The 12,675-nt window shown below is 42.1% G+C and overlaps 1 protein-coding gene across 2 annotated transcripts in view; it reads right to left on the reverse strand.

Annotated features, from left to right (window-relative positions):
- FANK1 (fibronectin type III and ankyrin repeat domains 1) overlaps positions 1-12,675 on the reverse strand; it is a 69,327-nt gene that overhangs the window by 29,851 nt on the left and 26,801 nt on the right. For both annotated transcript variants that reach the window (XM_019482856.2, XM_014611375.3), the window contains exons 2-3: positions 7,130-7,307; positions 2,975-3,099 (exon numbers count right to left, since the gene is read on the reverse strand). In XM_019482856.2, the coding sequence (XP_019338401.1) occupies positions 2,975-3,099; positions 7,130-7,307 (303 nt within the window). The remainder of the gene's footprint in view (positions 1-2,974; positions 3,100-7,129; positions 7,308-12,675) is intronic.

Here is a 12,675-nt window from a genome sequence, read left to right on the forward strand (position 1 = left end):
TTTTTGGAACAGAGTAGTTGCTCTTCTGATTTATTAAACCTCTTTCCAACTGAATGCAAATTAGAAACCTATTTTGTGTTATTGTACATACATATAGAGACTATGAGTTTATGAAAATACTTCCTATAAACACAACAGTACATTTTAACAGCAAACAGTTTGTATGACAAATTATTCAGGTTTAAACTATATTTGCTTTGCTACATAGTAAAAAAATTACTATAAAAACTGCCATACCACTAGGAAGAATGAAGGGTCCAAAAGTATAATCATGGCTAGGGACAGACATTACACATAAACTGGGTTAAGTGACCAGAAATTGGTTTAAACCTCTAACAGAACAGATGTTCAGTGCATATAAACTAGTTTTAAATGGCTGAAAGTGGTTTGAGATAAACCTGGTTGAATGCAGAATCAGACTTAACTGATTTGGATCAAACCGGTTCATGCAATGTCTGTCCCTGACTCCTTACTCATTTAACTTAAACCAGAGTCCCCCAGCAGTCCTGGGTGGGGCTCTCTGCTCCAGAGCAGGGCTGGCCCCTCCCCTCTGTTCCCTGGCTGCAGTCTGTCTGGCTTTCCCCTACCCCCGCATTACCACTCCCTGCTCAAGCAGGGCTTCCTCCCTCCCCTCTCCCACAACACGGACAATAACCAGCATGTGGTATGCTAGCTAATGCTGAGAGGTGTCTGTGTAAGGCAGACAGGACAAAAGTAGACAGGACAGTGTCTGCTTAGGGCTTTTTGGAGCTAATCAACAGGTAGCTGGTAATGTCCCTCCATTCCTTCCTTGGAAAAAGCTGTTTAAGAGCTTGAACTAATGAGAGAGGTTTTTGTTTTGTTTTGATGGGCTGATAAATGCTATCAACTGTTTGTGTAACTCCCTGCTGGCTCCATCGCTGGTCAGGAGCAGCGAGTGGGGGCAGGAAGCCCTCCCTAATCAGAGTGCCGCTTCTGGAGTCTGCCCATGCACCCCCCCTCAGTTCAGCACTATGGAAAGGAAAGTAGGGCTGCTCTACCACCCCCCAGTTTCTAGAACCACTGGAAGGAAGCTCCCTGGCTTCTGAGCCACTGCAGGCACATCCCTGCATTTCTTCAGTCCAGAAGGAATGTCTGCACAGTTATAAGCTTGTTCAGCCTAACCAAGTTAGACTAACCTGCAAATATTGAATCAATTCAGGCTCAGGCTTTTTGAATGTCTGACCGTAGCCTCTGCATTTATCAGAGGACCTCAGATTAGACAATATTGGTCCACAGACACGCCACAAAACTGCAGTAAATGTACCATATAAAGATTACATTATTTGAAGATTTCTACTTATTGATACAATGTGATGTGAGAGTTTGATCACAGCCTACAAATTACCTAACAAGGGGAACAGAAATGTTATAGTACAGGGCTTACCAATCTAACATAAAAGGTATAACAAGTTGCAATGCCTTGAAGTTGAAGCTAGACAAATTCAGAATAATTAAAAAAATTTAAGAGAGAGGGTAGCTAACAACTGAAACAATTTACCAAGCACTGTGGTAGATTCTCCACAACTGGAAATCTTTAAAAATCTAGATTTTTTTAATATGTTCAACCACACCTATTAGACTTGAACTACGAATTAATTCAATGAAATCCTTTGGTCTGTATTACACAGGAAGTCAGACTAGATAATTACAGTGGGCCCTTTAGATTTAAAAAATCTATGAAGAACCTTAAGCATGTTGTTTATATTTTGCATACCAATAATCCTAATGTATAAAATCATGTAATCCAACCAATTTGCTGAAAAACTTGAAGTTCATTCTCTAAACTCCCAGACTCAGAGGGCTCAGATGTAGGGATCTGCTACAATTAGCTGATTCTTTTATTCTCCTTTCTCTAGGAATATTCCTGGGGCAGTGAATACCTCAGATATACTTAAGAACATACTTCAACCATCAACACCATCTACTGGTATTTACATAATGCCAGAGTGGGGGAAATGTCTGCAGGATATGGTAGGGTTGCTCTGGTTCTGGTAGAGTGGGTAAGGCTCTCCTTGGGCAAATTAGCAGCTCCTCAGGTGGGTTTCCCTCCATGCTGGAGCCAAATCAGCCACAATCCACTGCCTCCAGACTCAGTTATTCTAAATAAATTGCTTAAATAGAAAATGCCAGACAACATGAAAAATGTATAACTGGGCATGCTGCTGTTCACAAGGAATGGCTCTCTGCTCTATCACTTGTAAAACTGGAAGACGTGTCTCGTGTGTTGAAAGCATCTGTGATAAACACATTCATCTGTATGTATTTTTGCTAAACCCACAAAACAAAAATAACATATCTTTGTAGCATGCTCTCTCTCTTTTCCACTCCTCCTGTTGTTCCTTTCCTGAAAAATTCCAAATATGCCTTCACCTCTGAAAATCTTCTCACCAGCTCCTAAGGACCTCCCTAGTTCCACTGAGACCATACCTCTTCCATGTGACCCAATCTCACTATGCTGCTAGGAAAGGTATCCTTTCTGGCAGTGCAAACAGCAGCACTTATATCCTTCTTCCCTCCCAACTTGATAAACAATTCTCCCTGTAAAGAACTCTTTTCTTTCTGATTCTTTCAGTTTTAGTAAGCCTTATTTTGAGTTAAAATATTAAATAGTACAGCAATTTTTATTCTTCTAATGCTAACACTTGCATTAGGAAAACAAAACAGTGAAACTGAAATAGTGAAATATTTTTTAAACTACCACTTTAGAGACTATTAAATAATCATACAGTCCATAGGTACAACAAAATGCATAATGCATGGTTTTAAGAGCATAAACATAACAAATTGGAATAACGTAACCAAATGTACACATGTGCATGCTCATGCTAAAATCTATTTACAAAATACATGTTTGTTTCTGAGCATTCCTAACAACATCATAACAAATTATTTCAATTTTTCTGTGTGTTTTTACACCTTGTCATTTTATAATACATTCAAATTCTGTACTTACTAGTAGTTGATACAGAGACAGCAGGACTATAAGCATTTTGGCCTTCAGGGGTAGTGACCTTCAATCGAAATCTGTACGCTGTTCTTGGTTGAAGACCATCTACAACAAACTGTCTAGCATATCCTCTAAAAAAAAAATTGTATTAATTCAAATAGTATTTTTCAAATTTGGCAAACATATGCACATTGTAAGTGTTGCAAGCATAATGTTCTGGGAACCTATCTTTCAAAAATACAGCTGCCTAACTGCTCAAAGCAAAATGCCTGCTCAGTTGTGCAGCTCTACTCCCACACAGATTCACCTGCAAGATGTAGGCTCAAAGGCCCCGTCTACATAGGAAAGTTTTGAGTGTAAGCTAAATTGTGAATTTAAACCAATACACCAGCATTTATGACCCCCTCCATAGCTGCTCTTATTCTAATATAGCTGTGGATTTTTTTCAGTTTAGCCTATGCCACTTAGAAAAGGCTTTAAACTAATGTGATAGAAGCCACTTTTACACTAGAATGGCAGTATAATTTTACTGGGAAACCATTTTGTGTTTCACAGGCCTGATGTATAAGTGTAATTAACATAAGCTCTGTATGTAAATTAGATATTTTCAAAAGGAAACAGTAAAGTAGATATATAAAAGCATTCTGCTCACACAGCTAGCAAATCTGTGCATGCAGTTGCTATGACTGTATTTAAACTGAATTATGCAATTGTGCTGATCTTTGAAAGTGAAAAATACTACATATCTACAGGTATGTTGTCATTTATAATTTAAGTACATTCAGCAGTTGGAATGACTTAATTGGAGGGAAGAACAGGTTTTTAATAATCTTCCTATCTTCCTTTAATACCACAAACAAATTCAAAAGATCAATCAAAACATTTACCAAAACTCTACAAAACCTACCATGAAATGCCTGCTGAATTCCAAGACAAAAAAGCCTCCTTCCTTATTAGAAATTATTTTAAAATTAAAAATGTCTTAAAATGTCAAGTTTAGTAATAATCAAGAGACTGGTTTGGCAAAGCATAAAAAGTCCACATTAATACAGTCTAATTCTGCCACCTAGTGACAGCTCTTACACTGAGTTACGTTCCAAGGACACTGTGTGCAAGAGCAGAAAACATAGTAGGTCTGGGCAGTGAGCAGCTTGTGCTGCAAATTGCAATCAATGCAAAATGCTTGGGTTAAGAAATAAGTAGTCTCATTTCGTGGGACCCCAGGGGAAGGCAAAGTGTAATGTGAAGCATACTAAATTCTTGTCCATCCATGAACTGCTTTAAAAACTATTTGTTCCATTTACAAATAAAGATACAGCTCCATAGACACCAACATGAGAGGAAAAAATAGAGAGAAAATGTGATGAGATGGAACAGATAATTTAAGCCACTTAATATCCCTAATCACTCTCATTATTTCGTCCCATATGCCTGCATGAGCTGCACTACGCTAACTAATCATGCTTCACATTGATCCCAAAAGTAGAAGTGAAATAGAGTGACTTAATAATATCCATTCTGTAAGAGCAGGAAATAAAGCTCTTCCACTTCCATATTTTGCTACAACTCATGGAAAGAAAATAGATAATCTCATATCCAGGCAGTTCCTCTTAAATACTGTATATTTTTGTGGAGAATGGCAATCTTACTTCATCTGACTCTACCACTTTATAGAGCTGTTGGCCAGAAGCTTACTTGGTAGGCCACGTGTCTAACTTATTCTTTTTATCCCAGTTATCAGTCAGAGAAGGACAAGCTTCTTCTAAACTGCATAGACTGAACCAATAAACAACTGAACTAATATTGTTTTTGATTGGGAAGGGCAGGGGGAGGCCTGCACTGACCCAGGCCAGTAGGTGCTAGAGCACGTCTCCCAGCCTGCTGGTCACTGTGAGCCCAACCAAGTGGGCCATCCCCAATTGGCTCCCCAATGCATGCTCCCAGCCCCCTGCTGTCCCCCCACAGGGGTTTAAGGAGCCCCCTGTCCAGGTGCTGGACCCCTTGGGGGAGCCTCCCCCAGCCTGGGTTCCCCAACCCAGGGGAGCCAAAGGGAATTCCCCTTCTCTCTATTCCCAGCTGCTGATTGCTTCAGGCATTGCCACAGGAAAGAGGAAAAACAAGTCCTCTGGGCTGGATGCCTGTCCATGTAGCCCAGTATTGGGGTACTGGGCTTTCCCCATCCCAGCCCTGGGGAGCTGAAGGGAATTCTTGCCCTCCCGAGCCCCACAGCTGCTTGCCTCAGCCATTGTGAGTCTCAGGGATAGCCTGGGGCAGCCTCAGGGAGTGGAAGGAAATTCTCCCACTCCTCCACAGCTGGTTTTGCCTCAGCTGCGAAGGAGCAGAAGAACTTCTATCCACTCCCTGAGGCTGCCTCAGGCTGGTCCTGAGACTTGCAGTGTCTGAGGCAAGCAGCTGTGGGCTTGGGGAGGGCAAGAATTCCCTTCAGCTCCCTGGGGCTGTCCTGGGCTGGGGGAGCCTGAGCTGAGGTCAAGGGAAGCCCCCCAAGGCAGGGGATCCCCAGTACCCCCATGCCAGACTGCATGGGCAGGCACCCGGCCTGGAGGACTCCTTCTGCCTCCCTCCCATGGCAGTGGCTAAAGCAATCAGCAACTGGGAAGGGGGAGTGGGGGGAATTCCCTTCGGCTCCCCAGGGTTGCACTGGCTAGGGGACCCCAGGCCAGGGTGGAGGAAGCCCCATGAGGCGGGTCTCCCCGGTGCCCATACCCCTGGGGCTTGGGAACTCCTTCCACCCTCCCTCCTGTGGCAGTGGCTTAGGCAAGCAGCTGTGCAGAGGAGGGGGAGGTGGAATATTCCCCCAACTCCCTGGGCTGCCCTGGGTTGGGGGAGGGCTGCAGAGGGACCAAAAAACCCTACCATGGGGGCTTTCCCTCCTCCTGTGTGCTGTGTAGACCTATGCTAGGGGGGCCTGGGGGTCCGTTCCCTTGCCCCCCATCCCCTCCCTATGGGCTGATGGATGCAGGCAGGAAGTAGGCTGTGGAGCAGAGGGATGGGGCAGTCCCTGCTCCATTGGAGTAGACAGCACAGCCCAGGGCTGCAAAGCATCCTGGGATGCTGAGGGACTGAGAGTTAACTTGAACCAGGAAGGGATCTGTGACAGAAGTTCCATAAACTGGTTTGACCTGAATCAGTTAAGTCTGATACTACATTCACGTTTATCTTAAACCAATTTGGTCATTTTCAAAGCAGTTTATGTACACTGAACTTCTCTTCTATTACAGGTTTAAACTAGTTTCCAATCACTTAAAACAGTTTATGTGTAACTTCTGTCCAGAAGTTCAGTGCACATAAACCATTTCCAAAATGGCAGAAACCAGTTTAAGATCAACCTGAATGGATGTAGTATCAGATTTAACTGATTTAGGTTAAATCAGTTTATTGAAGTTCTGCTCCAGATCCCCTAAAGATTAACTCACACTCCCCTAGCATCCCCTGGATGCTTTGCATCTCCCCAGCAAAACACCCCTTGCAGGGTGGGCAGGCTAGCCTTGGCTTAAGCGGTCAGCTCCAGTGAGCAGGGAGGTGTGCTCTAGCACCCCCAGCTTCTGACCCAGGCCACTGCAGGCATATGGGGCATTTCCAGAATCAAAAATCAATGTTTATTCACTTGCTTATCAATTCAATCTCTGCAGTTTAGACTAACCTGCAAAGACTGAATTGATTCAGCTTCAGACTTTTTAACTGTCTGTACTTAGCACAGAAGTTTTACTGCTGACTTCAATGAGGCCAGGATTTCACTCACTGCCTCCTGACATGCTTCGCGTACTGACCACCATACAGAACACAAGGTGGTCATGGATTCTGACCCAATGATGTGAATTAGAGTTAACATTTTACATATATGTTAATCAGATTGCTTCAGTAATGCCCTGGCATGACTAAAGCTGTTTGAAACAGGGTAGAAATAGACTCTTACCTGATATAGATAAAACTTCCTAGTAAATCAAAATTTTGAAATAAACATATTTTAATAAATGAACGCAAGCAAACATTATATTTTAATAAATGAACGCAAGCAGTCTGCTCTTTAACAAAAACAACATTGTTGTCATCATAAATATTTAGTATTTCAGAAATTTCCATCTTCCAAATATTTAAAACCTTAAACTAAAAAAGATAAAACTTATTTAACACTGAACCTACCTATAAATGGTACCATAGGTATGTACTTTTGGGTCTTCTTCTTCAATTGAATACTTTAACCATTGCTCTTGAGGTCCTTTTCTTTCCGTTTTGTTTTCTAAATCCCAAGATAATTGAATGCTGTGATGTGTGATCTCACCTACAACTGGAGGATCTGGTTTTAGGACAGCATATCCTTCTAGAAGCAAATCACATATCAAAATATTATTTCCATTCTTCTACATGCTACATTGTAGAAATATCCTTTATTTGGGGTATTCATTGATTAATTATTCTAGATTGGGGTGCTCAACCTCTGGTCCATGGGCCCAACCAAGCCCATAAAGCCATTGCACCTTACCCATGAGGCTCCCCCATGGACAGGACATCTGGCAGCAGGGAATAGCCACCCTCCCCCACTGCCAAATTTCTACACCCCATCAGCCCTCACAGTAAGATCAAGGCTAGGCCAGGCCCCCTTCCCCTTGTGTGCCTGAATTAGGGCTAAGCTACCCCCCACCCCATCTGTGCAGCCAGATAGGGCCCCACCGCCCTGTGTACTAAATCAGGGCCACCAGCTGGATCTAGCCTGTGAACAGACTGTGCATTGCCCATCTGGCTTGTCAGGCAAAAAAGATTGGACCCTACTGTTCTAGATCAGTTTTAGATATTGCACCATTCAAATCTATTTTGATAGATATAGGGTTTGCCCAAGAACACTGACTCCCAAACTAGTGGTTGCAATTCTATAGAAAACCTATATTGGGAGAGTTGAGTTCACAACAAAAGTGGGGTCACATACCTAGAGAGATCAGGAATTATTGCCTAACAACATACATAAATTAACAGGACAACCACTGATGTTTTGCATCCCTTTATCTTACTAATGTAATCACATTTTAGCTCACTATTTGATGGGCAATAACCTTGCACAATAATTGTGTGTCACTTTATAAATATAAACCTGAGACAGAGCAATGGGTTTGGAGCGATATAGAGTTTGAGTACTGGTTGTGTTTAGGAACCAGTGTATGCATCTATATGGAAAGAAACTCAAGCAAGAACTTTTCTAAGATTCCTAAAATTTGTTGAAAACTAAATGGAAGTCTATGGGTTGCTGTTTATCAATAGTGAAGTTGTCCAAAGCCATAAAACAAAAACAAAAAAAATTGAGGGATAAAGAAATAATAATGATCAGTGAATTAGATTAAGATTTCACGGCTTTGCTCATTTCAAACAATTAGTAAAAGTTCCCTTCAGTACAATTTGGTTTTTTTTCCAATTCCAAATCCCTTCATTTATATAGTCCAACAGTATATACTGGCCCTATTTCATATTTCAAAATGAGCAAGGCACGTTGTAAACTCTTATGTACTTCCAGGTGTACAAACAAGCCACTGCTTAAAAAACCAAACGTGCTCTTTCAAACCTTGAGAATGTATTGAATAAAAAGTAGCTGTTTTTCCTCTTATAGTATTGAGATATACGACAGTACACAAATGTAAACACCAGTGTGTAATGTACACCAAAATGAGATACAAGACTATTAATGAAGGAGATATTGTACATTGAGATACATGATATACATTTCCTTAGACCAGTGGTGTCAAACTTGCCTTTGCCCCCCAAGCTAAATCTAAGACCACACGGCTCCTTGAAAACCAGGTCCAGATCCTCTAATCACACAGGATGGGATACAAGGCTACTAGATTTCCCCCAAAAGATACAGATGACAAAGCAAGGGCCTCAGACTCCTATTTGCCAAAGGGCAATGAATTCAACAACTTCAGGAAATTTTCTTGGAATATTTTTTAATACCCTACCTATTAATAGATTCATAATAAAGGCTATAAAATGATGAACTTGACATTCATTTCTCTTAATATTAATTTTAAATTTTATACTGCTCTATGATGGAAAATACATTCTTTATTATGGCATAGTATTGCCCTTCATCCATAAAATAGGGAAACTGTTTATATTCACCATTAATAAATCAGTACTGCTGAAGCAATTGAGGAAATAAAAACAAAAACCTTGCCTACTGATAACATTTTAATTCACAAAACCATTGTAGAAAGCTGTAAATGTGAGCCCATGAGAAAGGAAATTTTACATGTCAGCCAGTTTTTGTGCAGAGATATAATTCCAGCCAAGCTGATTCTTGCAGGTGAAGTTTAGCACAGAACTACCAGTCCGCTGAACAATCACAATTATTTTTATATAACTACCACTATTCACCTCTGCCACTTCATTCCTCCTCTGGTTTTTTTTCCATCACTTCTCATTCATGGGCAGTGTCACAACAACTTTCTCTTGATTAGACAGGGCTATTTCTTCCTGGGTTCTGCAATCGCTGCAAAGCTATGTGCATGGGCGATGAGTAGGGTGTGCACGTGGGTGCATGTGCACCCCCTGAGCGTGGCCATGCACTCCCTGCAAAAAGGCGCTGCTGGTGGGTAGTTGCTGCTCACCACCTCCCCCTCACCGCCAACACACCTAGCGGCATCTGTGGGTGGTCCACGATTGTCGCTGGCCATTGCCGACACTGCCAGTGGCATCCGTGGGTGGTCGCTGAGCACAAGTCGGCACTCGCTACCCCCCAACCCACCGTCAACAGCGCTGTGGTTGCCTGTGGGAGCTCCCCACTTGCCACTGCCATGCTCCCACCACCAGTAGCACCACCACTGCCTGCAGGAGCTTGCTGTGGCCCCCCAGCCTCCAGGGGCACACAGTATTCGTGGCTTTGCGCATTCTCTTCTTCCCCAGAAACAGGGAGAGAGAAACTGGGCTCTAACTTTGGTCTTCTTTGTGAGATGGCTTGGTAACTAGAGTACTTTCAAGTTTCTTTCTGCTCTTCTAATACAAACCATTATAGCACTAAACTTGACATTTTCACAAGCTCTTTCCATAGCATCTACAATTCTACAATTGTGATATAGTGTGCATACTTAGTTCTCATTTTCTCTTACTGCTGTCACTAATTAGGTGGTATCAAGTGAAGGTTTAAATGCAAAACAAACTCCAAAAAGAAGTGTGGTACAGGAACTGTAATGGATAACCAAACAAAACACTCAGGAACCTGCAGGGCTGTTCCTAGGAGGGTGTGAATCGCGGCAACCACCCCAGGCCCTGAGCTTTGAGGGGCCCCACAGAGCCGGGTGGAGAGGCTACAGCTGCTGTGTTTGAAGTTTAGCCCACCCACCCTCGCAACGGGTTGGATGGCTCTTTGCCTGTTTTGGCCAGAAGTTCTGGCCGCCACCCATCCCGCCACGTCCAGTGTGCCGAGGCTTTCACTCCCTGGCATAAGTGTGCCATGGGATGGGGAGGGAGGCCCTATATAGGCTGCTTTGCCCCAGACCCTGGACCCTGCAGGGATTATCTCTGGGAACCTGAGGTAACATCAGAAACTAAGAAACTGAGAGCCCTGGACTTCAGTGTATGTCAGACGTACTAACATTGCAAAAAGACTGTCACCTTCTTTACTTCACAACATCAACAGCTATGGTTTTCTTAAAACTCAATATTATATTAAAACTAATGTTTTTCAAACCTAATTACTAGTATACAAGTTCACTTTATCATGCCATCTAAAGAGCCAGCAAAACTATGTATAAGCAATAAAGGCCATATCAGATACATGCTTGAAACACACTTTTGAATAAGAAAAAAAATAGCTTTTTCCCCCTATAAAAAAATTCCAATTCTTGGTTTTCACGGTTTTTCATTACAAAAAAAATAATAGAGCAATGTCTGAACAACAGGTCTAACTGTTTCCAACACTATGAATTCCTATTTGAAATCTCTGGGTTTATCTTGTGAATTATGTTTGCACACCTAACAGTACGAACATTGTGTGGCATCCTATGGCACCCTGGAAAGGATCTCAAGGCACCCCATGGTGCTGCATCATGCTAGTTGAGAATCACTGGACTAGTGACATTTTACTTTTCACATTTAAATTTCTTGACTGCACTTTTTAAAGGGAAAAGGTTAGCCAGAGTCCATTTCAGTGGTTTGTTGCAGCTTCTCAGCAAAGTACTTTTCACTCAACAAAAAAAAAAAGTCTTACATTTCTTTTGTTGGAAACTGCAGTGCTGGTTCTAATAAGACATATTTTTTGAGCTCTTTATAAACAGTACAAGGTGACTTAAGAGTTTACAGAGGCAGTGAATCATTTATTATTTGGTCAATGTGTCAACTAGTAAAAGACTGGTTTATATATAAATATTTTTCATATGAAATATTGACTCAAGATTTTAGCAATACACCTTTATGAAACCAGCCCAAAATTAAGATCGATTTTCATTTATATTTTAAGCATTGTGAGATATTCTTACAAGTATGAAACCAGCACCAGAAAACTAGCATTTTCTAAGAGTCATATACACTATACCATAACAGAACAAAGATGTGGGGATTTTTTTTCTTTTTTGAAATAAATTTAACAGAATTAGGTTAACTATGCAAGAATTATACATATGCATCGAGAGAATAAATGTATATCTTCATCTTTTTATTAGAATAATCCTATTTATATTCCATGTCAGTTAACCTTGCTAAACAATTTTTAAAATAATGTAATTTGTTTCTTACACAGTCTCATGATTGTGTGTGTCATGTGCAGGGATCCTGGTTTTCTCTGTTTAAAAATCACAAAATATCTGATAAAAATAGCAAATTCTCTGATTAAAACCCCCAAAATACATCACTCTCCAGGACTGCATGCAGCAGCAGGAAGCCAGCCCCACCACAATGAGCCAACTGCAGCTCCTTCCCACTCCCTGCCTGGGCCCTGTGGCCATGTTCTGGCCCTGAGCCCCAAGCATCACCCAGGCTGGGCAGCAGCCCTAGCCTCAGCCCTGCCCAACTCCCTCCCTCCCTTCCTCACTATGGGGGCCTCAACCCCTCCCACAACTTACCTGCAGGCAGGGCTCGACTTACCCTTTGACTCCTGGGGGGAGGGTTTGCAAAAAAATTTGGCTGCCTCTCATGATGCCCTAATAAAATCAGAGACCCCCCCTCCCAAGTTATGATTTTCAAATCTTACAGGAGGGCTCTCGTCTCTTATGGGAGGGGGTCAGCGTCCCTCTCCTCCCCCACCCCCCCGAGCTTCCCCGTAATTTGAACTCTGCCTGTGGGAGCTGCTCTCCAGGCTGCCTGGTGGCCATGTGCATGAATACATGCACACATGCACATGGTGCCTGCTGCCTGCCTGATCGTCCTCCTCCCGGCACCTCTAGCCCCCTTCCAGGCAGAAATTCTGCCAGCCTGTAAGGGGAAACCCACTGTTTCCCATGTTTTTCTCATTTAAAGGAGAAAATCCATGTTTTACCACCATTTTCTGTGGCAAAAAGAAAACTCAGATCCCAGGTCATGTGAGAACAATATGGTACCCATTAAATTACGCTGGAAAAACAGTATATATCAAAATCACCTGATTAAAAAATTGATATGGAATAAAAAGAAATATAGACAGTGATTAGATGCATTACTAGCCAAAAAAACTAATAGCAGGATGAAAATGCTGGTGGTGTTTTCACAATATGCATAATTACTGTGTATCT

Source organism: Alligator mississippiensis, chromosome 6 (assembly GCF_030867095.1).
Source record: "Alligator mississippiensis isolate rAllMis1 chromosome 6, rAllMis1, whole genome shotgun sequence".
Lineage (NCBI taxonomy): Eukaryota > Metazoa > Chordata > Crocodylia > Alligatoridae > Alligator > Alligator mississippiensis.